A 24,810-nucleotide genomic window follows, 5' to 3' on the forward strand; every position below is an offset into this window, starting at 1 on the left:
ATGAAGATACCAGGAACTGATGGGAGGGAGTAAATGTGTTTGTTAAGGGCATCAGCTCTGGAATCTGTGCATCTGGCTTTGAACCTCGGTTCTCAATTAACCATGTGCCCTTGGGCAAGTTATTGTATTCTGAGTCCCAATTTTCTCATCTATAAATGGGAATAACACTAGCATCTACCCCACAGAGTTATGAAGATTGAGAGAATCTTTGCAAAGTATTTGGTACAGTGGTCAGTGAAGGCTATTATCTTGATGATGATATGAATTTCAGAGCTTCTAGGCTCCATCCCTAAGTAAATTATCAAATCTCATGGCAGTAAAGACTCTGGCAAAGCACCTATCTGCCCTGTGCCCTCCACTGAGCTCCAGACTTGGCCGTCTATCCAACACCCCTCTTGGCTGTTACTGTCAGGCATCTCAAAGTTAAAATGTCTAAAAGTGGGCCTCATATTCTCACCCATTCCTCATTCTCCCAACCTGCCCTTCCCCACGCTTCCCAGCTCAAGTAAATGGCACCATTTGTTCAGGACAAAAACCCAGGAATCATCCTTGGTTCCTCTTTCCTTCTTCTGCCACCCCATTAACAAGATTTTGTTGGCTTTGTCTTCAAAATACCTCACCGTACAAGACGCTGTCATCTCTCACTTCCACCATTGCTGTGCATTCTTCCCTGCCCCCACTCCCCGTGCTCCATTCTCCATGCAGCTGCCAGAGTAATCCCTTTATTCTGCTGCTTAAAACCCCTCAACAGCTCCCACTTAGAGAGGAACATCCAAATTCCTTACAGTGGCCCACCCTCTCCATGGCCTGGCCCTGCCCATCCCTCCATCCCCATCTCCTCTTACTACGCTCTGTCTCACTAACTGTGCTCCAGTCATGCTGACCTCTGTGTTCCTCAAACAAATCAAGCTCATTGCTGCCACATGCCCTTTGTACTAGCTGTACTTTCCGCTGGGAGTGAGGTTCCCCTTATCTTCAGCTCTAGTTAACACATCTCAAATGTCTCATCAGTGAGGCCAGCCCTGATCACCCAACCTAAGTAGCCTCCAATCTCTATTACCTTATCCTATTTTATTATCATAGCATTACCTGTACATAATTTCTTCTTATTTGCTTATTGTCTGTTTTCCCACTAGAGAAGGGACTTGTCTCTTTCCCTACTCTATCCCGAAGATGCAGAACAACACTTGGTATATTGGAGATGTTCAATAAATATTCATTGGATGAATGAATGAGCCAAGCGCTGAAGTCTTACAGTCATTTATCATAGTTCTCTTTGCTGTCTCGTTTAGCTCAAGACCTGTGGTTTACCTGAAGGTGTCCATGACCTTCACCCCCAAGGCACTGCCCATTGGCTTCAACAGCAGTGTGAATGCATGTTTGTGTTTTGAAATCAACCCTATGACCACAGCTGCTAAGTCAGGTAACAGGCAGCCTAACTGACCCGCCCCCCCACCACCCGCCAAGTGTTGTGGTCATTCCTTGTTGGCTTCAGTAGGGGACAGGAAAAGAGGCCTGCCGGGGGAGGGGTATAGGGAGTGTTATGAAGTTCTGGTACTTGAAATCCCTCTATTAGAGCTGAGTTCCTTTAACATTAGGTTCTATTTAATGGGAAGTGACCCAGAAAAGGGTGGTCTGCTATTAAATCCATACTATGAAGGGATTTATCTGACCCCTGCTGGGAAGAGGGGCTTTGGATCTCTTCCTCAAGGTTGAAGGATTGAGTTCTTGAAAGCACACTCAGAAAAAAGCAGCCATGCCTCCATCTCCCATCTCTTCTATTCTGTACAGTAAGGGAGCTGGCCCAGGTGGTCTGAAGGTGCTTCCAGCTCTGCTATCCTTGGGTTTTACTGTATGGTTTCTCTCCCATCTTCTGATTATTCTTCCTCCTCCCTTTCTCCTTCACTCATAGCCTCTTCTCTGAGCCCTGCTTCCCCTAAGGGAAGACTGACTCGGCCTTGAGCATGGGTTTGGGACTGGGCCACTGGGGGACCCTAGCCAGGTGCCAGAAGACCATGAGAAAAGTACTTCCGAAATGAAGAAACTCAGGAATCCAGCACAAGGGACTAGGTGGGGACACCACGCAGGAGGGGCTCATAAGGAACTGCAGGCAAGCAAGGGGCGCTTTGTCTAAGGCTTACCCACTCCAGCCTCATCATGAAGTTCTGGTCTTCATTCCCAGGCTTCAGAGAGACACACCTAAACTTCACGGTGGATGTGGACGTGGTGAAGCAGAGGAAGAGGCTGCAGTGTTCAGACAAGAGAATTTGTCAAAGCCACCTTAAGGAGTGGGACGGCGGTGTGTCCCGGCTTTGTGAGTCTCTCCCGCTCATTCCCACAGAGGGAGAGGTGAGTGGAGGAGTTTAGAAGAAAGTCCAGAGGAGTGTGTGTTGTTGAGAAAAGATTTGAGGTGCATGCAATGAAGGGTATAGACCCAAAACAAACTAGGCAGTTTATATAATCCTAATAGATCAAGAACCACATAATGGCATGAGAGACGGAGTTAATTGTACTAGAACTCCAGAGTAAAGAAATCTGCTGAAATTGAACATTTACTGTACCTCTGAGCTTCCCAGAAGCTCGACACAAAGGGAAATGCTCAACTGTCTGCCATTTTTCTTGGTAACCAATCAGGACTAACAGAGGTCCCCCACCTCACGTGGTAGTAGCAGTGGGGCTACTGAAGGATTGAGTTCTTGAAAGCACACCTGGTAGTAGCAGTGGGGCTGAGTGCCTTTATATGAATAAACATCAGAAAAATTGAATGAGAAAGTAGAAATTAAGACAAAAGTTATCATTTACAAAGGCTTACTCCTGACAAAGGTGCCTAGAGACATAAAAGAAATGTATTTGTCAGCATTCAGAGCCTGACAGGGCCTAGAAGGACCTAGAAGGATCATTTATGCCAGTAAACTCGTAAATTATGCTTCTGCCTACACATCTGTTCCTATGTCTGTTCAGAGTGTTAATTGGATTATGAGAGAGTTTCTAGCAAGTCTATGCCTTCCTTCAATGAAAGCTCCATTTTCCACGCAGGAATCAGGCTCACTGACTCTCGGGTGTTCAAAGCTCCTACCGTGGCTGAAAGGCTCACTTAAGGAGAATGGCACCCTACGTAATCTCCTTATGTTCAGCTTGTACCTTTCTAATATGTCCTGCAGGCTGCTTTGAGAAAGATCTTTATAAACACAGATGTGACCATGATTCTTCCCTTCTGTGGCATCCATTTGCCCTCCAAAAAATTCAAATTGGTTTTAAACTCCTGATGGCCAAAATCCCTTTGGGTTTGGGATGGGAACCAACAGGAGTTGTCCGGCCTGAGGCCATAGTAGATAAAGTGAGATTTTCCCACAGCTCTAGGCAGCTTGGCTGAAGGAAGTTTCCCTTCAGCTTGGCTTATTTGGAAGAGGCTTACAACTTCTGACTCACCACTTTCATTGTTTCTTATTATGACTACTTTAAAATTAAAAGTATTCTCTTTGTCATCTTGTCCCCCACTCTGACCCTGCATTACTTGGTAACTCTGTAGCTCTGTGAGGAGGACTGCTTCTCCAACATCAGTGTCAGCGTCAGCTACCAACTCCAGACCTCGGAGGGCCAGAGGGACCATCCCCACCCTGTTTTGGACTTCTACACTAAGCCCTTCGCCATCTTCCAGGTGACTCAGCTACACGAGAATCTCCTGGGAGCCACACCCGAAGAAGCACCTGCTCCTCTAACTTTAAAGAATGTTAAAGTTAGGAGGGCCCTCAGACAGTATTTGGGCCCCTTGCTGTTTAAATGGGGAAACTGAGTTCCTAAGATGGTGTTAATTTGCCCAGGGCCTTACTGGTGGGTAACACAAGTCTCCAAACCACATGCAAGTTTAGTTCTTTCATGTTCACAGAAAACGTGCTTGCTACATATTTAATGATGCATAGGAATATGTTGTCCAACTTGGCAAGGGTCTCTGATGAGGTGTGGTGGGGTTCCTGGTGTGATGGGGGTCCTGTGTGGGGCCTGGACTAGAGCTAACCTGCTCTGTGCTGTAGACAGGATGCCCTTTAGTGCATCTGCTGACCCAGGTCCTGACCACAGCCTTCAGGCTGAATGTCTGGCCTACAAAACCTGTGCCCTAACAAGCAGGTAATGTCACAAGAAACTTCTCTCATAACTGAGGGAAATAAGAGGATGAAATAAACAGTCAGATTTCCTGATTCTTTGATATCTAAGGTGATTTGGTTCCCACCTAGGCCCTGGCCCCCATGGTATTCTGTCAGTCTTCATTTAGAGGGTCTTACAGCATATAGAAAACTCAGCAAGATCAAAGTGACAACATGAGCATTTGAAGTAATAATTACAGTCAGCTGGAATGAATTGCATCTCCAAAAAGAAAAAGAAGAAGCCAAAAGCAGTTCATACTGGCACAGAAAAGCTTCAGGTAGCATAAGTGTATTTCCAGGTAATCACAGGACACTCATGACTGTCTAATATTTTTACAACAATGCTCTATATAAATTAAATTATATAATTCTTTGGCTCAAATTTTGGCCACTATCCAATGAATCAATCACAAATAGTGAATAGAAAGAGAGTAACATAATCAAGGTAACTGTTTCTATTGCTCACCTGCCCAGGAAGCGGGAGAATCAGCCTCCCTACGAGTGAAGATTGTCATCTTGATTATTTTAGGCAAGAAATGTTGTTTTAAACTTATAAATAGTGTATTGGACCCTATGTAACCTTCCAAATTAGTTTGTTTTAGTGTAGGCAAGATTATAAGGGGAATATTTTACCTACGGGGAAGACTGGTCATGGGGACTGGACCTGATAATATGTGATTAGGTATACCCCATTCCTGCCCCTGCTGTTCCTGTCTCTACTTTTAAAAGGACTAAGGAAGCTTCTCTTCACTTAGGTTTTCCTCCCCCAAATGTTCAGATTAGTGAGTTGTGAACACTGCTGCTTAATTCACATGACATAAATGTGACAGGCACCCCTACCATTCCATGAAGGTCACCCCATTTTTTACCTTGACCAGGCCTGAGTCATGGTGTACCTGTGTTGTAAGACCAAGCACACTCCCTACCCCTGACAGGTCAAGGAATGTCAGTCACGGCTCTCTTGGCCATATGGGCACACCCCCAGCCTATCAGCCTCCACTTCTGTGTACCTGTACTTCTCAGAGTCTAAGGAAGGATAAGTGTGTCCTAAGGAGAAGCTACTGGGGATGGTGGTGTCCCTGGGCTGACCCCTGCTTCTCTCTGTTTGGTTACAGCTGCCCTATGAGAAGAATTGCCAGAATAAGTTGTTCTGTGTTGCTGAGTTACAGATGGTCACCACTACCTCTCAGTGAGTGGGATCCAGTCATCATAGTTTCTGCAGTTAACTTCCTTCTGAAGGCGTACCTGGGCAAAACCCTCATCAAAACTGACCCATCTTCATGGGGTGGCCTATAAAGGGCTTTGCATTTATTATCTCATTGGGTCCACAGCCACACCATGAGGGAGGCAAGAGATTTGTATTCCTGTTTTATAGATTGGGAAACAGACTCAGTAGTTGAAGGACTGTGTGGAGTCACAGTGGTCATTTGGTGGACTTGAACCCAGGTCTCTTGACACCCTGAATAATGCTATTTTCATAACCCAGTGTTTCTTGGTCCTAGGACTACCTCAGTTAGAGGTAGCCTCTTCCTTGGCTCACCTCTTAACCAAATTACTTAACTAATTCATTAAATATTTATGGAGCATCTCCTCTGTGCCAAGCACTCTACATGCTGAAGATGCATCAGCAAACAACATAGACAAAAATTCTTTTTTTTTTTTTTTTTTTTAAAGATTTTATTTATTTATTTGTGAGAGAGAGAATGAGAGACAGAGAGCATGAGAGGGAGGAGGGTCAGAGGGAGAAGCAGACTCCCCGCTGAGCAGGGAGCCCGATGCGGGACTCGATCCCGGGACTCCAGGATCATGACCTGAGCCGAAGGCAGTCGCTTAACCGACTGAGCTACCCAGGCACCCCAACATAGACAAAAATTCTTGCCCTCCTGGTGTTTTAGGTGGAGAAGATAATAGGTGAATTTTATATTGATGAGATGTGCTATGAATAAAAGGCAGGGAAGGTGGGAAAAAGTTCTGGGTAGGGGTGGGTTGCAGTTTTAGAATGGTCGGGAAAGGGCTCACTGAGGTGATGATTTGGTACACACAGGAGGAGGTTGAGGAATGAACTCTGTGGGTGTCTGCAGGAAGAGCAACTGCAAATGCCCTGAGATAGAAGCATGGCTGGAGGTGGGAGGAACGGCCAGGACACCAGCGTGGTTGCAGTAGAATGAGGAAGGGAGAGGTAATGTCAGGGCAGGGAGCATGGTTATTCAGGGCTTCTGAGGCCCTGCATAAGGGCTTTTACTGTGAACTAGGAAGCCACAGGAATGACAGGATCTTGCATTTTAACAGGCTCATTCTTACTGCTGTGTTGTATGTAAACTGCAGGAGCAAAGATGTAAGCAGGGAGATGGTAAGGATCTATTATAATTCAGGTGGAAGCGATGGTGACTCGGGCCACAGTGGTAGCAGTTGAAGATGGTTATATTTTGAAGTTAAAGCCCACAAGATTTGATGACAGATTAGATGCGGGGAGTGAGAGAAAGAGAAGGGTCTAAGGCAGCCTCTATCATTTCGTCCTGTGCATCTAGAACTTTGCTGTCTGGTACAGTAGCTACTAGTCACATTTGGCTATTTAATTAAAATTAAGTATAATTAAATTTTAGTTCCTCAGGTGAACTAGGCACATTTCAAGTGCTCAACACCCACATATGGCTGGTGATCTTGAACAGCACAGATATAGACTATTTCCATTACTGCAAAAGTTCTGTTGGATCACACTGAACTCCGGAATAAAGGCAATGCCAAGAACTGAATTGGGGAAAGAAGCCTTTAGAAGAATGATTTTGGAGGGCAGTGTGGGGAGGAAGAGATAGGGAGTTTGGCTTTGGACATGTGATGGTTTTAAAATACCCTCCCTGGCTACTAGTGCTGTATACGGAGCATGGTACTGATGGCCTGTTGGCCGGAGTAGGCATCTGTGGGGAAGAACGCTGTTGCCTGAGTCCTGGTCAGCCTTTTCATAGACATCTGTAGGACTTGTGGGTGGCTTAGCCCATCTCGATTACTGAGGATCCAATTGAAGGCTTTTGAGTGCTTTGGAATCCAGCCTGATAAACAGATGCCGCTGTTTCCAATGGGAATTGATTACAGCCCAGAACTTCCCTCGCAGCCAACTCCTTGCGATATATACACACACAACTGGCCCTACGTCGCCCCCTAGTGTAAATAGTAATCAGTCTCTTCTTTTTTTTCAAAAGCATGATTGAGTCTAATCCTTAGCATTCAAATATTTCAGTGTTTTCCACGTTTTTGTGGATACAGATCTCCTAAAGAGCCTAAGGAAAACTACAGGCCCTCCTCCCTAGAAGATCACATGTGCATACATAAGTGTTTGCACTTGGAGCCCTCTGAAACTGTTCCTGGCCCTCAGGTTAAGAACCCCTGTGAAATATTCCAGTGGCTCCCAGATCTCTCTCCTGGGCTCTAGAACAGTATATCCAACTGCTGTTTCAACATCTCTACCTTGTTATGCCATAGGCACCTCTCATTATATGCCCTGACTGAACTCCTCTGGTCAGCTGCCACCCTCTGGTCTTCCTCCATGTTCTCTCCCTCATGAATAGCACCACTTGGTTATCCAAGGTGAAAATTCAGGACTCATCCTTGATCCCTCTTTCTGTTGCTCTGGTTGCAAGTGTGGCCTTACCGTATCTGGCTTCAATCCCTTGCCTCTGTCCCCACTACTACTATCTTACACAGGCATTTGCCATCTCTTGAACGGATTTCCATACACAGCAGGCTCTAGCAATCTCTGCCCCCTCTCTCCCACCAGTCAATCTATCCTCTTCTCAGCTGTGATAAAACAAAAATAATATAACAGGAAAACACATGTCATATTGCTTCCCGAAGCTTCATATCCTGTTTTTGAACATTTCAGATGGTTAGGAGATTTTCTTTGCATTGCTAATATGTTTTTCTGTAGATCTCAGTGGTGGATAGTGGTTTTATACTCTGGGGCCCGCAGCCCTCAGGGGACTGAAGGAAGCTCTCAAAAATCCCCAAGTCTTCTCTCCTCCTGTCTGAACAGACTGTTTTAAACCAGTCTTTAAATTGGAAGGGCCTGAATGATTTTGTGGATGGGAAAGCTGAGGCCAAGAAAGAGGCAGGGACAGTATCTGTCTCATACACCGCTAATCTCCAGTACTGAGCAGAGTATCTGGCACAGAGAAAGTACTCCATAAGTATATGTGAAATGTATGAACTTGGGAGAATGAAGTATCTTGCCTAGGGTTGCAGTGAATTGGTAGTAGAAAGAGGATTTATTAATTGTTTTTAAGATTTTATTTTATTTGAAAGAGAGAGAGTGAGAGAGAGCACAAGCGGGGAAGGGTCAGAGGCAGAGGGAGAAGCAGGCTTCCCGCTGAGCAAGGAGCCCGATGCAGGGCTCAATCCCAGGACCCTGGGATCATGACCTGAAGCGAAGGCAGACGCCTAACAACTGAGCCACCCAGGCGTCCCAGAAAGAGGATTTAAATATGATTTTCCCAACCCTCTTTTGAGAATGCTAGACCTGAGGCAAATTAGTTAGACTCTCTTGGCTTCTGTTTCCTTTTCTGTGCAATGGAGAGTAAGCATACTATTTTATAGGGGCATTACGAGGATTACTTCAGGATGTGAAGCATTTAGCACAGTCCCTGCCACATAGTGAGCACCATGGTAGCCATTAACACCCTCTCACACAGCAACCTAGGTGGGTGTGCTGGTCCAGGCAATTGCTTATGTCGAGGGGAAGAAAATCTAGGCTAAATGTATCCGTCAGGCAATTTAAGGAGCTAGTTAAGGATGTTCTATTGTACTGCATTGAGGTTTTTACAGATTAAATAAACTGGTAACATGTACCTATTTGCCTACACTGTGCAGGCAGGAATTGGTGGTGGGTCTCACAAAGGAGCTGACTATGAACATTAACCTAACTAACTCTGGGGAAGATTCCTACATGACGACCATGAGTTTGAATTACCCCAGAAACCTCCAGTTTAAGAGGATACAAAAGGTAACGATGAAACATGCCACTCAAGGCCTTCCCTCCCTGCACACCTGCTTTTTTATGGCAACCTCCTAACTGGTCTCCCTGCCTCCAGGCTCATCCTGGTCCATCCAATAAATGATTGTTAATGAGATGAATCCCCTCCAGTCCAACCACACGCTGTGCTGTGAGTCCAGGCGCGCTGTTCCCTGCCTACAGCCCCTGCAGTGTGGCTGTTCGGCAGTCACCCTTTCTTGACCAGGGTTCTGGGAGGGAAAGACTCACACATGAGCCTGCACTGGGAAAGTAAGAGTCGGCCCTGCCCCTCGTGAGCCTGGGGTCACAGACTGGAAGCTAGCCGCAAGAGAACAGGAAACTGTTTCTCCCAAGGATATCCTGTGGCTGTGAAGTATTGTAACCCTGAGAAATGTTCTCTAAAATCGTAGGCAATCAGAAAACTTGGCTGCTTGAAGTTCTATCTGTAATTATGAAACCATTTCACTGGACTAGAGAATATAAGTCCCTTTGAAGAGAAGCAGTCTCATTTCCATCTGGGGGCGGCAGAGCTTCAGATAAAGCATTTCTGGACACAACTTTACAACTCCCTAAGAGTTTCCGAGGGAATGGGTCCCTGGGTCCAGACCTGATGTTGATGGACCCTTTTACACACAACCCTGCTTTACATAGAGCGCATCAGAACTCTGCTTTCCTAGGGGCGCCTGGGTGGCTCAGTCGTTGGGCGTCTGCCCTCGGCTCAGGTCATGATCCCAGGGTCCTGGGATCGAGCCCTGCATCGGGCTCCCTGCTCCGCGGGAAGCCTGCTTCTCCCTCTTCCACTCCCCCTGCTTGTGTTCCCTCTCTCGCTGTGTCTCTCTCTGTCAAATATACATAAAATCTTAAAAAAAAAAAAAGAACTCTGCTTTCTTTCTGTATCAGCTGAACTCCACCCTTCCCCGGCATCCTTTAATAACTGTCCTGGCTTTTGTTTGGTGAGACACCACAGTGCAGTCTTCCTCACTGTAAGGAGTCAGTATGACAAGTTTGCCCAGTTCAAATGTCTCCTTCCCCTGAAGACTTCACAGATTCCTCCTAGTTGGATTTCACTTCTTTCGATACTGTTTTTCCTTGTACCTTTTACAGAACCACTCCTTAGGGCTTGTATTTAAATTCCGCAACTACCTACCATTGATGCCTTCTGCCCAGCTTGGGAGGAAGACAGAAACCAAGTCTGATTTGTGTCCCAAGGCTCCTGGCAGATGTCTGGCATGTAGAAAATCAGTGAATGTTTGTCGAATTGGTATCAGGAAACTGCTTCCTTTCTTGCTCTTTAAGAACAGTGTCTTCTCTGTGTTAACAGCCTCCTTCTCCAGACATGCAGTGTGATGACCCTAAGCCAAATGCTTCTGCGCTGGTCATGAACTGCAAGATTGGTCACCCTGTACTCAAGAGGTTGTCTGTGAGTGTTTGGGTTGGCGGACTCTTCTCACTTACGTGGAGGTGGTGTCTCCTACATCCCAGTCTCATTTGAATCTTAGCTGTGGTCGCCACATTTCCCTTTACTGCAGTCAATCCACAGCAGAGCTTAGAGCTGCCGAGTTTGCTCTCAAAGTGGGGAGTGGTGGGGTGGGGGTTGTAGCCACAGACTGTTGCCTCAGCCCATACAGCAGAGTGAAGCTGGGAGTAGTATGGGAAGAGCAGCAGGCCCAAAGTTATTAGTTGTGAGTGAGTCCCTCATCTGCCACTGATGGTCTTTGTGCTGTGGGGGGCTCTGAAGTGGTTCCCTCAACTGTAAAAGGGGAATAATGCTGTGCACCCTGCTTACTCCTTATGGGCATTGCAAGGCGTATGTGGACTAATGGATGTGCAAGCACGCTGGGCTAAAATGTGAGGCATAAGAGTGGTTTCCCAGTCTGTTTAGTTAGTAAGAAGCAGTTTGAAGTGTGAGTGCTAGAGAAGAATCAAGCGACCTTTTTTCTTTTTTTTTTTAATAGGCAAACTTTTCGGTAGTTTGGCAGCTAGAGGAGAATGCCTTTCCAAACAGGACAGCCAACATCACTGTGACAGTCACCAAGTAAGTAGTGCCTGTGGCCCCGCAGGCCCAGGCTGTGGCCCCGGAAGAAGCCTCCCTCCCATGTGCGTGTGTGAGCTTCGTCTCGGTCACTGCCCGGGGAGAGCCTCAGTGAAACCACAGAAGGAATCTATGCGGCTGCGGTGACTTGGCTTCCCTACTTGTTATGAGTTACTCAAAATGTCCTTTTATTTTTATTTATTTATTTATTTATTTATTTTTAAAGATTTTTTATTTATTTGACAGAGAGACACAGTGAGAGAGGGAACACAAGCAGAGGGAGTGGGAGAGGGAGAAGCAGGCTTCCCGCTGAGCAGGGAGCCCGATGCGGGGCTCGATCCCAGGACCCTGGGATCATGACCTGAGCCGAAGGCAGACGCTTAACGACTGAGCCACCCAGGCGCCCCCAAAATGTCCTTTTATTGACACACAAAGCAAAACTATGCTATAGTCTGGTAAATGAGCCTTGGACATAAGTTCTATTCCTGGTTCATTTAACTTGGACAAGCTCGGTCACCTGTGAAGCTTCTGTTTCAGGGGTAGGGTATGGGTATAGTTTTGGGGAAAGGTTCTCAAACGGGGATGATTCTGCCCTTCGGGGGCAATGCCTAAAAACATTTTTGGTTGCCACAACTTGTGGGGTGAGGGAATGCTTCTGGTATCTAGTGGGTAGAGGCCAGGGATGCTGCTAAACACCATAGCATATATAAGATGGCCTCTCACAAAAAATATTATTGTCAAGGTTGAGAAACCCTTTTTAAATCAGTGTTTCTCCAAGTATGGTCTTCTAGCAAGTCCTCTGCACTCTAATTACTTATCTTCAAGTGTTTTTTCTTATCTGACCCTCCCTGACCCTGAGAAGCCAAGGTATATAAGCAGCGGTATACACAGTGGGTGTGCTGTGAACTGACACTCTTATTTCCTAGTTTCAATGACAAAAAGTCTTCGGTCACACAGAGCCACAGCCTTCAATTCAAGCATGCCTTCATTGCAGTTCTCCCTAAGTAAGTACTTCCAAGGGGCCAACACCTGCAGCTTCAGGTGGTCAGGGTGGATGTGGGCATTCCTCATCTCTGACAGGAGGCTGCTTAAAACCCAGGCTCCCACTGATCCCTAAGGCAAGAACAGTTGGGTCCTAGAAACCCCATGGTAGTAATCAAAGGAGGCGCAGTGCCAACTGGTCTTAATACTAAAGGTTACTGACATAATGCTAAGGAGGGAAGAGAGGAGCTGCGGGATTGGGAAGTAAGGAAGGAGAAAAGTAAGGCCACCGAGGAATAACAATTAGACACAGAACCAGCCCAAATACACAGAATTCAAATATTCTACCTGATCTGAACTGCCCTACCACTTTACATTTTGATATTCCGCTTTGATTCTTCTTAAGGATATGGTGCCCTCTGTCCTAGTGTATCCAAGTGGTAGCATTCAGGCTCATTTGAAAGAAGGGGGCCTGGAGGCCTAGCAAATATCCTCTCATTTGCAGACCTTCAGTGATGTACATGAACACAAGCCAGGGGCTTTCTGTCTACAAAGAATTCCTCTTCAATGTAAGTGCTTAATGCTTACTATTGCAGTTACAGGTGGCAAAACAACACCAGTTTTGATTTCCTACTCTCTGATTTTATTTTGTAGATACATGGGGAAAATCTGTTTGGAGCTGTATTCCAGCTGCAAATTTGTGTTCCAATCAAATTACAAGCTCTCCAATTTATAAGAGTGAAAAACGTGACAAAGATTCAGGTACTTAGAAGTGTTTTGTTTTTTTTGTTTGTTTTTTAATCACGATCACATCTCTTTCCAGAATGACTGTGGATTCTCAAAGGTATAAAACCAGAATTCTAGGAAAGGAGTAAAAACAAGTTTAGTTAACTTGGGAACACATCAGGAGTAAATTGCCAGTCATGTTCACAAGAAATATCAACCATTCAGCTCTTAAAGCAACATTCCAGTTTTCCTTCCCTTGATGAAAAATAAGCAAAAAAATCAAACCTTTTTAATACCCATGGAGACATTTATTTTCCCTTTGAAAAACTGATAAATTCTGCTTCTCTTTGTGACTGGCAAATAAGCTTGATAAACATGAGCTATTTCTTGCACTTCTCCCTATACATTTAACCATCTTGCTTTCCTCCCTCCAGTCTGTCTCTGTCTCTGCTTTGCTACAGCACCTTTGCTCTCAGTTGACTCTTTATCTGTAGTATGGTTCCCTTATACCTACAGCCACAGGCTCTGATCAGTATGAAAGTTGAGGCCTTTGGCTTTCCTGCAATTTTTTTTTTTTTGGCTCAGGGTTCATGAAATGTCAAGGTTCAAAAATGAATATACGGAAAGGCATTTACAGAATGGGCTCTGCTGAGAGAAAGAGGGCTTATAAATTGTAATCATTTGTTCCCATGTATAGTTTATTTTTAAAGAACATTTGTTAATTTCTAGAAACATACAGAATGGTAATTCCACCCTGCTCTGGGGATGGAGATTGAAAATAGCATCGGGGGTGTAAGACCAGTGTCCTCTCAGTTTGGGCCAATAAGGCACCTCTGGCTTACTTAAATAGACTGTGTTGGCAAAGCAAGTCAGTGGCAGAGCTGAAGTTCAGCATTGTCCTATAGAAATGCTGGATCTTTCTCTTCATTTGTTTCATGGTGGAGGTGTTACATTTAATCTTGAAGGTCATCTGTTTCAGAATCTTATCTGTGAGATAATGGAGCCAGAGCACATTATTATAAGGGTGATATTCACCCCAGCAGTTGTTGTTCTCCTTCCTCATTAGCCTGTAGATCTCAAACTGGTAGTCACCTTCACCTGTAAATAGGTCCTCATCCATGGAAATGTCACAGAACACCACAATCCCATCCCGCTCCAACCGCGACAGTGTGTAGTCAATGATATTGACTTGCACTCCCCGGGTGGGAATAGTGCTTGTCTTCCCATTGAGGGTGTAGTGGAGCTCTTTGAGGCTGGTTTTCTTTAAGAGCACGTTCCCCCAATGTAAGTCTCGGTGCTCAAAGTGCAGTGATGCCTCTGCCACTGCGAGGGATGCTGTGATCTGGTGCAGGATGCTCTTTGCAGTAGCCATGGAGGACAACTTTGTTCTCATTTGCTCTAAGTCAATCCCTCCAAACTCAAATTCCAGTACAATGAAGAGCTGGTCTTCCTCAAAAAAGTCAGGCCGGTCATTTGCAGACCCCTTAGTTGAGTTATAATGGTCCCAGGCTCTGAGGAGCAAGGGAGGGTAAGATCCTTGAACACAGTGCACAGAGTTCAAACCAATAAAGCCTTCTGTACGGTTGCATACCTCATCAGACAAGAGGCTCAACTCTTTGGAGATGATGATCTCTGGCAGAATTTCCTCAAAAGTCTTCTGATGGGCTCCATTGACTAAATCTGGTCCTTCAATAGCAATGATTTTTAGGGCAACGGGTGTGTGATTGGTAACTGTTTGAAACACTTCTCCAAACACCCCTTCCCCAATCTTCTGACAGCACTCCAGTTTTTCTGTGGAAAGGCAATAGCTAAAGGGGACAGGACCTTCCTGATTGCATTCCCCATAAACCTTTTCAGCGTCAGATGCCTTTTTGTCTGTGACATGTAGTGTCTTTAAGGGGGTTAGCAAATACATGGAAGAGCAGTGCCAAGGAGATAGAGCACTGTTTGTTCTGTTCATAACGGGAGGGTTTGAATATTCGGATATGAGGGACTCAGAGAGAGAACTGGCAATGGTGTGGCTGCTACATACTTCTGACACAGCAGTCACCATCTTCTTCTTGTGGAAACTGAAGGCAGCCCTGGCTTTGGTCCAAGAGCAGGCATTCTGTAAATGAGCCAGGTCCTGGGCGAGGAATGAGTCTTTTTCCATCTTTTGGCTCTTCTTAAACTGGTGGTAATGGAGAAGGGAGGTTTCTACTGTTTCCTGAAGTTTCCTTTTTCGCCTAGGCCCAGTTCTCTCCAGCCTGTTGATTTCCCCAGGTACAATACAGCCCTTGCAGCCATCTACCTCGTAGTCCATCTGGGCAGCCCCTGGAGACCCGATCTCTTGACAGAAGTCCTGGTCTGTGGCCCTCTTACCCATGCTTGATAAACCTGGCCTCTCCAGCCTCTTCCCAGCCCGCTTCCTTTCACAGCAAGACTCCCTCATATTCCTCCCATCGGCCCCAAACTCAGAATCTTCAGGGTTTCCAGAGTCCATAAGACTAAAGAGAGCGGACCTGAGACTGGCATGGGCTCGATGGGCCAACCTGGTGAACCTGCCTCCTCCTGTTGCTGCCTCCGGGAAGCCGTGCAGGGATGCTGGGCCCGGGGAGGCCGCTGGGAGGCGGAAGCCGCTCGGAACTTCGGAGGCCGCATCGGGAGAGGCGGAGGGGCCGGGGCCGGGAGAGGCCAAACTGCTGAACAGGGAGGCGCTGGTGCCCAGCTCGCCGCCGTCCCCGGGCTGGCTGCACGCGCTGAGGTCCGGGCTGAGGCGGCCTGGGTTGCCGTTAGGGAAGGGCGGCGGTCCGAGCGGGCCGCAGGGGGTGCTGCACTTCTGCGGAGGCCGAGCTCGCAGCCTGGGGCGTCGTGGCGTCGCGACCAGACTCGGCCGGTCCTTGGAGGCTCGACCGCCAGGGCGCCTCCGCCGCTGACCTACCGGAGTGCCGAGGAAGTCGGGGTCGTCGGGGTCGTCGGAAGCGCTAGACCGCGAGGGGCCGCCGCTGCTGGCGTCGCTGCTACTGCTGCTGCTGAAAAAACGCTTCTGGCCTTGCGGCGGGAACCACTGCGCGGCTGCCCGGTCTGGCCGCCGCCGCGGCCTCCCGCCGCCCACAGCCCCGTACGTTCGGAAGAGCCGACTCCCGGGTCGCTGGAGTGACGCCGCCATGGTCGGCACCCGCCCGGAGATTCAAATGCAAACCCCGCGAGACTTCCTTAAGACAGACGCGCGGGCCGGCCGGGCTGCTGGGTCCTAGCGTCCGGCCGTGAGCATGCGCATCACAATGGACCCCGCGCGAGGCGGCGGCGGCGGCGGCGGGCGGGGGACGGGCAGTTTGGCGTCTTCCTCTTCGCACTGTCATGGGTCTCGTTTCAGGCCCACACCGAGTGCAAGTCTAGTCAGAAGTCAGACCGCTGTGGGAGCGATCCTGCTCGGGTGAGCGCGGCCGTCGCGAGAGGTGGAGGGAGGGAGGAGGCCCCGAAGCGGGCGGCGGGAGCGGCCCGGGGCTACTTTTGCGGACGCTTCCTGCCGAAAGCTTCTGCGGGGTGGCCTCGAGGCTGTCCTCGGTGTCCTCACTGGGCCCCGTTAGCCACGGTTAGCCACGGTGGCGGCTTTGCTTGAGCCAAGCGGAGCGCCGAAACTGTTCACACCCTCTCTGCTGGGACCTGAACATGCTCTGCGTGCCCAGTGTTAACGTTTTCTGCTTTTTCACTCAAAAAGGGACTGCGCTAACTATAACCAGAGTTTCCTTTTCAGTATGTGGAAGAATGGTATTCAGTGAACTGTACCATCACTTCGAATACAGAAAACGTAACGGTGGCCGCGGAGCTGTCCTTGAATCAATCTCAGCAGGTACTTGAGATGGTGAATGCTCCACGTTTGATTGTGCTCACGTGCCTCTGCTCTCTCTCTCAGAAAAGTTAACAGTATCTCAAATGTAACATGTCCAAAACAGGTGTCCTGATTCGCCTTTTGCCCTAGTCTGTTCTTTACACAATTACTTGGGGTAATTGACTAGGGTAACTTACTGTAGTTACTTACCTTAGGAAATGCTTGTGACTCCTTCCTTCCCTACATCCCCATACCTGTTCCAGCGCCAAGCTCTGTCCTTCCACCTCCAAAATAAGTTCTGAATCCATTCACTTCTCTCCATCTCCACTGCTACTGTTGTAGTTCAGGCTACCATCTTTTGCCCAGGCTGTTGCAGTAAAAACTGTCTTTTCCTCCTGTCTCTACTCTTGCCATGCCCTCTACAAATCTTTCTTCACATAACAGCTATTTTAAAGTAAACATTGTGCGGGGGCACCTGGGTGGCTCAGTTGTTAAGCGTGCCTTCGGCTCAGGTCATAATCCTGGGGTCCTGGGATCGAGCCCCGCATCAGGCTCCATGCCCAGTGGGAAGCCTGCTTCTCCCTCTCCCACTCCCCCTGCTTGTGTTCCCTCTCTCGCTGTCTCTCTCTCTGTCAAATAAATAAAATCTTTAAAAAAATAAATAAATAAAGTAAACATTGTGCCATGGCTCTGAAAAGAAAAAAGTGACATTTGAATACACCTAGAGTAAAACACATCTTTTTCAATGGCCTGCAAGGCACTGCATGGTCTAGTCTCTGCTGCTTCAACTTTATCTCCTAGTACTCTCCTCTTTCCCACTTCTTATACTCCAGCTATTCTGTCCTTTTGGTTTCTCCACTATTATTCTGGCCACAGGATCTTTGCACTTGCTGTCCCTTCTGCGTGACACTTTAAAAAAAAAATTTCATTTTATTATTTATTTGAGATAGAGAGTGAGAGAGAGAGAGCATGAGCAGGGGGGGAGGGGCAGAGGGAGAGGGAGAAGCAGGCTTCCCACTGAGCAGGGAGCCCGATGTGGGGCTTGATCCCAGGACCCTAGGATCATGACCCTAGCGGAAGGCAGACGCTTAACCGATTGAGCCTTCCAGGCGTCCCTGCATGACACTGTACTTCCCCCGTATCTTCATGTGCATGGTTTCTTATATTTAGCTCAGATGTTACCTTCTTAGAGAGGCATTCTCTGATCACTCATTCTAAAGTGGGCACTAGGATCAAGTTTAACTCCTCACAGTGATCCAGATGAGAATGATGAGATCTGAACTGAAGGAGTAGCAATGAGGGATGGAGAAAAGGGACAGATGTGAGAAAGAAAAAAAAAAAGAATTGTCAAGAACTGATTTGGGGCTGGTGAGTGGGGTTGTGACAGGAGGTAAAGTGTAAAGGAAAAGAAATTGGGGAATGATTGCAGGTTTCTTGCTTTGGCAACTTTGTGGTTGCCAAGACCACTACCTAGACAAAGGAATACAGGAGAAGGAACACGTTTAAAGGAAAAGATGCTGTCCAAAAACAATAAGTCTATGTCTAAAATCTACCCTCCATCTTACAGTTACCAAGAGGTATAACTGAACTGCAGATCGTTGGTGAAATATCTTTCAACAAATCTCTATACGAGAGGCTGAATGCAGAGAACCACAGAACTAAGGTAATCCCTGGCTGTTTTTGGTTTTCTGAGCGGTGTTCTGGGGAAAACTGTGCCTAGCCGTAGAGCCTCTGTACAGGCACCGCTTCCTGTTTTCAGTCTTGCCACCTCTGATCTTGACTCTACCACAAGCTGCCTCTGTGACCTTGAATTAGTCAGATTCTGCCTCAGTTTTCCCATCTTTGAAATGGCAATTGAATAAGAGGCCTAAGCTGAAATAACTACGCTGAAATCAACAGCTGTGTATACTTTGATTTGAAAATGTAGTTTTAAAATTTGCCAAGTGAGAAATTATTTTTTTGTATACATTGACTGTCTTCCTAGTGTGTAGTATCAGTGTTTATAGTATTAACTAGTTACTCAGGAGTGTGTAATTCTTTTATAAATTTTAAACTAAATAGTAGGACTCTTGGGATTCCTTTTGCAAAAGTGTGACCACAAGTCAAACTGAAGTCTATGGGCTAAATGATCTTGACACTTAACCTAGATATGGTTAGGGGTCAGCTGCAGCAGCTGGCTTGAGAGATAATCCATCTGTGGGCTCTTTAGTCAGGCATGATCATTACTGGAGGGAATGTTAAGAGAGTGAGGCTGGATTGCTAAATATTAGGTCCTGTGATTTCCTTCCTGGAGGAGGAGAAAGGAAGAGTTCTCCAGACATGTCAGAAATAACATTGCCTTTTATTTTTAAGTATTTCTAATACAAAAAGTTACATGGAAGAAAGAGAAGTGCTCCATTATCCCAAGGCCCAGATTTTTTTTTTTTTTTTAATAGAAGAGCAAGAAAATCCAAGCCTTACAGAAAAATATCAAATGAAAAATAATGGTTCCTCATTCCCCCTCTTCCCATGTCCCCAACTCCCTCTTCCCAAAGAGTGCTACAGTTAACAGTTTCGTATATGCACATATATATAATTTATTTCCCTCTCTTACTGATGCTTTCATTTCTGTACATAGATTCCCCATAATTATTTTCCTTTCTTTAAATTCAATACCCTAAGCAAAGTATTAAGTTGTTTCTGACAATAAGCAACTAAGGTAGAATGAACCTATGAGTATAAATAGCCATGTATCCAAGTGCATTTCATCTGCAAGTAGGGGAAAACTCCCACTAATGTACCATAAAGGCATCTGTTGTTTGGTCAACAGCCTGGCTCCTTTGGATCTACAGTCTGTGTTGGTAATGCCTTCCCTTGTGGCCAGCACAAAGGTACCACCTCTCCCAGTGCTGTGTTTTCATGTGGCAGGACACAAAACAGGAAGCAAGAGATCAGTAGCAAAAGGAGTTTTTCTAAGTGTGTCTTCCCTTTTTAGGGAGGGAAATTTTCCTAAAAACTCCCAGCAGCTATCTCCTTACATCTTTTCAGTGAGAACTGGATCTCCTCTTGGTCACTGGCAAAGGGGAGTAGCTCGGTCATGATTAGCTTAGACCAGTCATGATTTCTGAATGAAAATTAAAAGGAGAGAATGGTTGTTGGGTAGGCCACCATCAGTGTTTGACTGCAAGCACTAGTATCCTGTGTCCTGCTTCTCTCTTCACCTTTACCAGGGTAGCTTTAGGTCAAATTTGGAACCTGTGGGTTTAGAAGAGGAAAAAGGGAAGAGGCTTTGAGAAAGAGGAGCATTTCTTCTACTGAAATCTGCCCTGTTACATCACTGTGACCTTGGGACTTCATTACTTTCCTAAACCCAGATTTTCAAGACCTTCCCCCTGCCCCCCACTTCACTCTTCCATGGAAGAAAAACCAGCTCTCTTCTTGTTCTTCCTCCCTCTCTGTTGCTTTGCTCCCTCACTATTCTCAAGGCCCAGAACTTACTCCTATTAAGCTCAGCTACATATGAATTAAATAGTTGCCTGGAGGATCAACAGTAGGAAGTAACCAGCATTTATAACTTAATTAGAAGAGGCCTTAAAGGTAAATTTGTTCAGGGGCGCCTGGGTGGCTCAGTCAGTTGAGCATTCAGCTCTTGGTTTCAGCTCAGGTCATGATCTCAGGGTTGAGGAAAGGAGCCCCGCATCAGTCTCTGTGCTCAGCACAGAGTCCACTAAAGATTCTCTCCCTCTTCCTCTGCCTTCTCCTGCTTGCACAAGTGCATGCGTGTGTGCACACGCTTGTGCTCGCTCAGAAATAAAAAAATGTTAAAAGTTAAATTTGTCCAGCTTGCCAACCCATACAGAAATTATCTCCAAAGCCCCCCGACCTTGGTGCTTAAACATGTGCATGAAAGGAACTCAGTGTTTGGGCAGGCAGAGAAGTTTTGGTGGCCCTCTGACCCCACTTAAGTCCTGGGAAGCTCTGGCCATGGGAGGGCCATCACTTTCCAGCTGAGTCCTGTTAGTGAGAAGAGGGCTTAGACTCCTAAAATTGAGACAGCCTTTAGACAACAATGCTGGGGATGGCTTCTAATAGGACTGCTCTCTAAGTACAGCTGACTCTTGAACAACATGACTCCCTACGTAGTCAAAAACCCATGTATAACCTTGGACTCCCCAAAAACTTTACAAATAGCATACTATGGACCAGAAGCCTTATTGTATTAAATACTGTATTCTTTTTTTTTTTTTTTAAAGATTTTATTTGTCAGAGAGAGAGCACAAGCAGGGGGAGCGGCAGGCAGAGGGAGAAGCAGGCCCCCTGCTGAGCAGGGAGCCCAACGTGGGACTCGATCCCAGGACCCTGGGATCATGACCTGAGCTGAAGGCAGACCCTTAACCGACTAAGCCACCCAGGCGTCCCTTAAATACTGTATTCTTATAATAAAGTAAGCTAGAGAAAAGAAAATGTTAAGAAAATCATAAAAGATACATTTACAGTACTGTATTTATCCAAAAAAATATGAATATAAGTGGACCTATGCAGTTCAAACCCGTGTGGTTGAAGGACCAACTGTAGTATACATGCACGCCGTTTTGCATTTATTATTGTGTCTTTGAGGTAACGTACGCTTTAGTTTGGTGAAGAGCAGACAAGTATCTTTGTCATATATTTCGTGTGGGATTTGTGCAAGGTCAAAAAGAGCTGTCAGAACAGAGTTGAAAAGGACTTAGAGATCATTTAAAATAGATCATCATTTTGAAGAGGAGCTTGGGGCTCAAGGACAGAGTGGCATAGCTGGATGTAGAACTGATTTTCTGTCTTTCAGTGTTCTCTAAAACCTAGAGACCATAATTCTCTGAGACTTCTGTTAAAGTGTCAAAGAATCTTTAACAGATCTCCTGACAGAAAAATAACTGAAAGTATTTTGTTCCTTAGATAATTTTGTTGTGCAGTTATTGGTGTGTTTTTTCCATCCAATTTTTGTTCTCTTTGCTTTTCATGGATTCCTTTGGTATATCTAGCTCAGAGATTATTTAACCGTGGCCAGTCTACTAATGAGCTCATCAAAGACATTCTTCATTTCTGTTACACTGGTTTTTGTTTTTTTTTTTATCTCTAGCATATTTTTTTGGTTCTTTCCTGGGGTTTCCATCTCTCTGCTTACGTTACCTATCTGTTCTTTGTCTTTGTTCTTGCATGCTGTCTCCTTATCCATTAGCGCCCTTACCATATTAATCATAGTTGTTTTAATTTTCAGGTCTGATAATTCAAACATCCTTTCTCTGTCTGGTTCTGATGCTTGCTTTGTGTCTTCAAATTGTGTTTTTTGCCTTTTGATATGTTTTATAATTTTTTTATTTTCTTTTTTTTCCTGATAATTTTTTCTTGATAGCTGGACATGATGTACCAGGTAAAAGGAACTGCTGTAAATAGGCCTTTATTAATGTGGTGAGGTGTCGGGAGCGGAGTGCTCTACCATCCTATGACTAGGTTCAGTCTTTTAGTGAGCCTATGCTTCGGGGCTGTGAACTTTACGTTTTCACATGTTTCTCATTTTTTTTCAACCCCCTTATGTGGGACAGGATACCTAGAGTGGGCTTGAGTTGGGTATTTCCCTTACCCCAGGTCAGTTGGACTCTGGTAATACCTTAGCAGGTTAGGCTCCAGTTAACTAGTTTCCCCTGAGGGTAGGCCAAAAAGAGTACTGTGGCCTATTTCAGAATGGTTCCTTTTTCTCTCCCCTTGCCAGAAGCACAAAGGGATTTTCTCTAGTATTTACTGTAGGAACCTGGTAAAGCTCCTGGAGGAAAACCTTATAGTGTTGTGGGGGCTCCATTATGACTGGGTTCCCTTGAGTTTTTAACTCTGAGAGTTGTCAATACTGAGCTGCTCATAATTCATCAATTACAGATCAGATTTTCTTACCCCAGCACTGGGAAGCCTCTACTCCCTATATTTCTCTCTCTCTCTCGCCAGTCTTGGGGGCAGCAGTTTGCCAGGTGTCTTTCCCTCTCTTAGGAAGTCAAGAATTGTTGACTTTTCAGTCTGTTCAGCTTTGTACTTGTTAGTATGGAGTGGTGCCTGCCATGCGCTCTACATGTGGGACCAGAAACTGGAAGTCTCGACGTTAGATAATTTTAGATGATGCATCAAGAAACATTTAGCTTTTTGCTTTACTGTCAGCCTTGGTCAATATACAGAATGTTGCCAAGTTCTCATATTTTGCTCCTTAAAATAACATGAAGAATTTTTTTCTCATCTGCGTTAGCAGACTTATTGGATGATCTCCTTGTCTCGTTCCAGATCACTGTCATCTTCCTGAAAGAGGAGTATTATTTGTCTGTCATCATTATTATTGGAAGCAGTGTTGGTGGCCTTCTGGTTTTGACTGCGATTATAATCATCCTATTCCAGGTCAGTTCTACTTGTGTGAAATATCAGAGTACAGAGAGATTTTCCTAAAATAGATATGATGATCATTACCCTTTTTAAATCCTTTACTTTCCTTCCCCTCTTTTAATGTTCAAACTTTTTTACTGCTTTCAAGACCCTTACTCTGTGGCCTCCACCCCTCTCTACCCTTAGGTCTTGCTTTTTCCTCTAAACACGTGTAACTCAGTACGTTTAGTGTCTCTGTCCTTGCTGTCTGTACTGCCATCCCCCCACACCAATGCCTTTTCCCACTTTTTCACCTTGTTCACACTATTCCCTTAAATCTCAGCCCAGAGATACCTCAGTCCTCTGGGCTGAGTTATATGTTTTTCCTGTGAATAAGCTCCTTTCTGGAAACCCAAGTGGCAGTCATCACACTGTATGGTAATTATTTTTGTTTCTACTAGATTGTGAGTTTCTTTTTTTAAATTTTTTTTTTAAATTTTTAAGCAATCTCTACACCCAGCGTGGGGCTCAAACTTACAGCCCTGAGATCAAGAGTCACTGAGCTAGCCAGGTGCTCCTAGATTGTGAGTTTCTTGATGTAGGAGGCCATACTATTCACAGTAGGCTGAGTATTTTTACATAAATAAGATCCTTTACAGCTGAAACTATAGTACTTTGCAGAATTAGTTAAGTTAAAAAGGTTAAGGAACTTTGGGGCTTAAGGGGAAGATGATTTTTCACTTCTGACTGGAGAATGAGCACCAGAAAAGGTTTGTGGAAAGGCAACATTTAAGATGGATTTTGTACAGATGTAGTGAAAAGAAGGGGCACATGCACCCCAATGTTCATGGCAGCGATGCCCACAATAGCCAAACTGTGGAAGGAGGAGATGTCCTTCAACAGATGAATGGATAAAGAAGATGTGGTCCATATATACAATGGAATATTACTCAGCCACCAGAAAGGATGAATACCTAACATTTGCATCGACATGGATGGAACTAAAGGATGTTACGCTAAGTGAAATAAATCAAGCAGAAAAACACAATTATATGGTTTTTCACTCATATGTGGAACATAAGGAATAGCACAGAGGACCATAGGGGAAGGGAAGGAAAACTGAATGGGAAGAAATCAGAGAGGGAGATAAATCACAAGAGACTCTTGACTCCGGGAGACAAACAGGGTTACGGAAAGGAGGGGGTGGGGGAAAGGGGTAACTGGGTGATGGGTATTGACGAGGGCATGTGTTGTGATGAGCACTGGGTGTTATACGCAACTAATGAATCGTTGAACACTACATCAAAAACTAATGATGTACTATATGTTGGCTAATTGAATTTAAATAAAAAATTTTTTTAAATATAATCATTCCTGATTAAAAGAAAAAGACAGATATTGAAGGATCGGGTTATCAGGGAGAGATTCAGAGGAAGCATGAAAAAGCAGAGGAGTATAGGAGCTATTTTGGCAACTAGATAATGGTTTTCTAAAACAGGTGGGTATCTTAGGCCTATAATGGGACTTCCCCTCCTTTGTTTTAGTGTGGCTTTTTTAAAAGAAAATACCAACACCTGAACTTGGACAGCACAAGGAAGACCCAGCTGAAATCCGAGAATCTGCTCGCAGAAGATTAGGACCAGCTTCCTCCTCTGTTGGGAGAGAACATCAACCAGTCTTGGTGTCGTTCCTTTTTTTTTTTTTTTTTTTTAAGATGATCTAGAGTAGTAGGGGCACCTGGGTGGCTCAGTCGTTAAGC

The 24,810-nt window shown here is 45.5% G+C and overlaps 2 protein-coding genes across 2 annotated transcripts in view; one reads left to right on the top strand and one right to left on the bottom strand.

Annotated features, from left to right (window-relative positions):
• The window catches only part of ITGAE (integrin subunit alpha E), a 43,252-nt gene extending 18,474 nt beyond the window's left edge, over positions 1-24,778 (top strand). The window contains 15 exon segments of the mRNA XM_032399066.1: positions 1,293-1,423; positions 2,183-2,349; positions 3,530-3,658; positions 5,258-5,331; positions 9,003-9,135; positions 10,466-10,564; positions 11,100-11,179; positions 12,103-12,180; positions 12,663-12,726; positions 12,812-12,919; positions 16,239-16,298; positions 16,620-16,715; positions 18,262-18,357; positions 22,977-23,087; positions 24,596-24,778. Of these exon segments, the coding sequence (XP_032254957.1) occupies positions 1,293-1,423; positions 2,183-2,349; positions 3,530-3,658; positions 5,258-5,331; positions 9,003-9,135; positions 10,466-10,564; positions 11,100-11,179; positions 12,103-12,180; positions 12,663-12,726; positions 12,812-12,919; positions 16,239-16,298; positions 16,620-16,715; positions 18,262-18,357; positions 22,977-23,087; positions 24,596-24,688 (1,519 nt within the window). The 3' untranslated portion in view covers positions 24,689-24,778.
• Positions 12,963-16,031, bottom strand: HASPIN (histone H3 associated protein kinase). Its single transcript, XM_032399078.1, has one exon. The coding sequence runs from the start codon at positions 16,029-16,031 to the stop codon at positions 13,722-13,724; it is 2,310 nt and encodes a 769-aa protein (XP_032254969.1). The 3' UTR covers positions 12,963-13,721.
• Positions 24,779-24,810: the final 32 nt, after the last annotated feature.

Source organism: Phoca vitulina, unplaced genomic scaffold (genome assembly GCF_004348235.1).
Source record: "Phoca vitulina isolate PV1807 unplaced genomic scaffold, GSC_HSeal_1.0 scaffold128, whole genome shotgun sequence".
Classification (NCBI taxonomy): Eukaryota; Metazoa; Chordata; class Mammalia; order Carnivora; family Phocidae; genus Phoca; species Phoca vitulina.

Excerpts from the sequence above, each read along its gene's own strand:
- HASPIN (XM_032399078.1), bottom strand. The coding sequence starts at position 16,031 with ATGGCGGCGTCACTCCAGCGACCCGGGAGTCGGCTCTTCCGAACGTAC.